Source organism: Babylonia areolata, chromosome 32 (genome assembly GCF_041734735.1).
Source record: "Babylonia areolata isolate BAREFJ2019XMU chromosome 32, ASM4173473v1, whole genome shotgun sequence".
NCBI lineage: Eukaryota > Metazoa > Mollusca > Gastropoda > Neogastropoda > Buccinidae > Babylonia > Babylonia areolata.
In genome coordinates this window covers 19309234-19311733 of record NC_134907.1, presented here as the reverse complement: position 1 = coordinate 19311733, position 2500 = coordinate 19309234, and the positions used below count along the sequence as shown (strand labels likewise).

General features: G+C 55.4%; 1 protein-coding gene across 1 annotated transcript in view; it reads left to right on the top strand.

Annotated features, from left to right (window-relative positions):
- LOC143276634 (uncharacterized) overlaps positions 1–2051 on the top strand; it is a 165197-nt gene extending 163146 nt beyond the window's left edge. Inside the window, exons 80-81 of the mRNA XM_076581251.1 lie at positions 222–439; positions 1870–2051. Coding sequence (XP_076437366.1) covers positions 222–439; positions 1870–1914 — 263 coding nt within the window. The 3' untranslated portion in view covers positions 1915–2051. The remainder of the gene's footprint in view (positions 1–221; positions 440–1869) is intronic.
- The last annotated feature ends 449 nt before the right edge of the window (positions 2052–2500 follow it).

The following is a 2500-nucleotide window of genomic DNA, read 5'->3' as shown; positions in this document are numbered from 1 at the left end:
TGAGGAGGAGGAGGATGGTGAGGTGGAGGAGAAGGATGATGATGAGGAGGAGGAGGACGACGATGACGATGGCGATAAACAGATAGGCATGGATGAAGGAGCTGAATCAGGGAAAACTTCCAAACATCCATGTTGTTGTTTTTCTGTTTGTTTGTTGTTGTTTTTAACATGTCCGTACATATGTGTGTATGTGTGCGTGCGTGTGTGTGTGTCTGTCACAGACCAGGCAGCCAAGCGCTTCTGCGAGGACCCCGTGGTGAAGACCCTGAAGCTGCACGTGATGCCCGGGAGGGCCGACTGCAAGGCGGCGGCGGTCGTGGGCGACTGCAAGGGCCGGATGTGCCAGGACGGCGACGCCCGGTCCTGCTGCGTGCCTGTCAACGACGAGCCCGTGGACGTCACCTACCTGTGTGACAACGGCGAGGAGTTCTCCAGGGTGGTCAGTGATGATGCTGCTCAGTTGCCGCCTTTTTTTTTGGGAGGGGGGGGGGGGGGGTGGGGGGGGAAGGAGGGGGGGGGGGGAAGGAGGGGGTTGTACATTTGTGTGTGTGTGTGGGTGGTGTGGGGTGTTTGGGTGGGTTGGGTTGGGTTGGGTTGGGTGGGATGGGTGGGTGGAGGTGTTCGGGTGGGTTGGTTGGGTGGGATGGTGGGGGTGACTTGTGTGTGAATGTGTGGGCGGGGGGAGGGGGTGTGGGGGGGGAAAGCGTGTGTGTGTGTGTATGTGAGTGTGTGGCTGGGGGGTATGCGAGTGTGTTTATGAGTGTGTGTTTATGAGTGTGTGTTTGTGTGTGTGTGTGATTGATTGTTTGTGGGGGATGGCGGGGGAGAGGGTGTGTGTGCGGGGGGAGCGGGGGGGGGGGGGGGTATGTGTGTGTGTGTGTGAGTGATTGTGTGTTTATGTTTGTGTGCGTATGTGAGTGTAGGGGGGAGGGGTGTGTGTGTGTGTGGGGGGGGGGTGTATGTGTAATTTTGTGTGTGTGTGTGTGTGTGTTTCCTAGTTGTTTACACCTCGTCGAAATGGGTGTGGGTGTGTGTGTGTGGGTGGGGGGGGGGGTGTCCATGCTGGGTATGTTCTCGTTTCCATAACCCACTGAACGTCGACATGGATTACAGGATCTTTAACGTGCGTATTTTGAGCGTCTGCGCGCGTATACACACGAAGGGGGATTCAGGCATAAGCAGGTCTGCACATAATTATTGTTGACCTGGTGGATCCTGCTCTACAAGTCACTGGTGGTCTCCATCCTCTTATATGGATGTGAGACATAGACACTGATGGCAGAAACAGAAAAAAAGAATCCAAGCATTCGAAACCAAGTGCTTGAGGAGACTACTACACATCTCCTACAAGGAGCACAAGACCAATGACCATGTGCGGAACCTGGTCAGCAACCTTGTTGGGCCCCAAGAACCACTGCTGGCGACTGTCAAACGACGGAAGATGGCATGGTTTGGTCACGTCATACGACATAACACCCTCTCCAAAACCATCCTGCAAGGGACTGTGGAGGGAGGACGCAGACGGGGGCGGCAGAGGAAGAGCTGGTCCGACAACGTCAAGGAATGGACCAAAATGACGATGCCAGATCTCGTCACGACAGCTGCCAACAGAACGGCGTGGCGAGCTATGACATCTTCCTCATGTCCCCCCCCAACGACCCCAGCGGTCGAGGGAATGAGTGAGTGAGTGAGGTGGATCGGGGGAAAAATATCCACCCTCAACCCACTACTAGGTGCCGTTATCAAGATGAATTAGGGACCCTCAAATCTGCAAGTCTAGCGCTTTATCCATCCACTCGGCTGTTGCATGTGTATAATGCACGTCTATAATGTATGAGTATGATAGTTGCCTGAATTCTATGTGTACAGCTGTTCGGCGCCTCAAGGTGTGAGTGTGTCGTCAAAGAGGACTAGACTCCAGGCGATGCCACTTACCTGTCATCACAAGAACTGGACCAGACAGATGTTATGGAACTCTGAACGACTCCACAATGTGGATGACGCACTTCCCGTGCTGTGAAGTGGAAAAAAATAAAGACATATGCATTCAATTAATTCTCTGTGTGTGTGGGTGTGGTGCGTGGCTCAGTACATGTCACATCTCTCTCTGTGTCTCTCTCTCAGGGCGGGGACTGGATGTAAAAAAGCGCGCCAGTGCTTATCTATTATCCTCGAAAATAAAGAATTGTGTCTTGCCTGTGTCCGTCCCTCTCTCTTCCTCTGCCCCCCCCCCCCCCCCCCCGCCCCCCACTCTCCCTCTCCCCCTCTGCCCCCCCTGTCCCTCCCCCTCTCTCTCTCCCTCTCCCCCTCCCCCCCTCTCTCTCTCTCCCTCTTTGCCCTCCCCCCCTGTCCCTCTCCCTCCCCCCCATCTCCCTCTACACCTGCCCCTCTCTCTCTCCCTCTCCCTCCCTCTGTCCTCCCCCCATCTCTACCTCCCTCTCTCTCTACCTCCCTCTCTCTCTCCCCCCTCCCTCTGTCCTCCCCCATCTCTCTCTCCCTC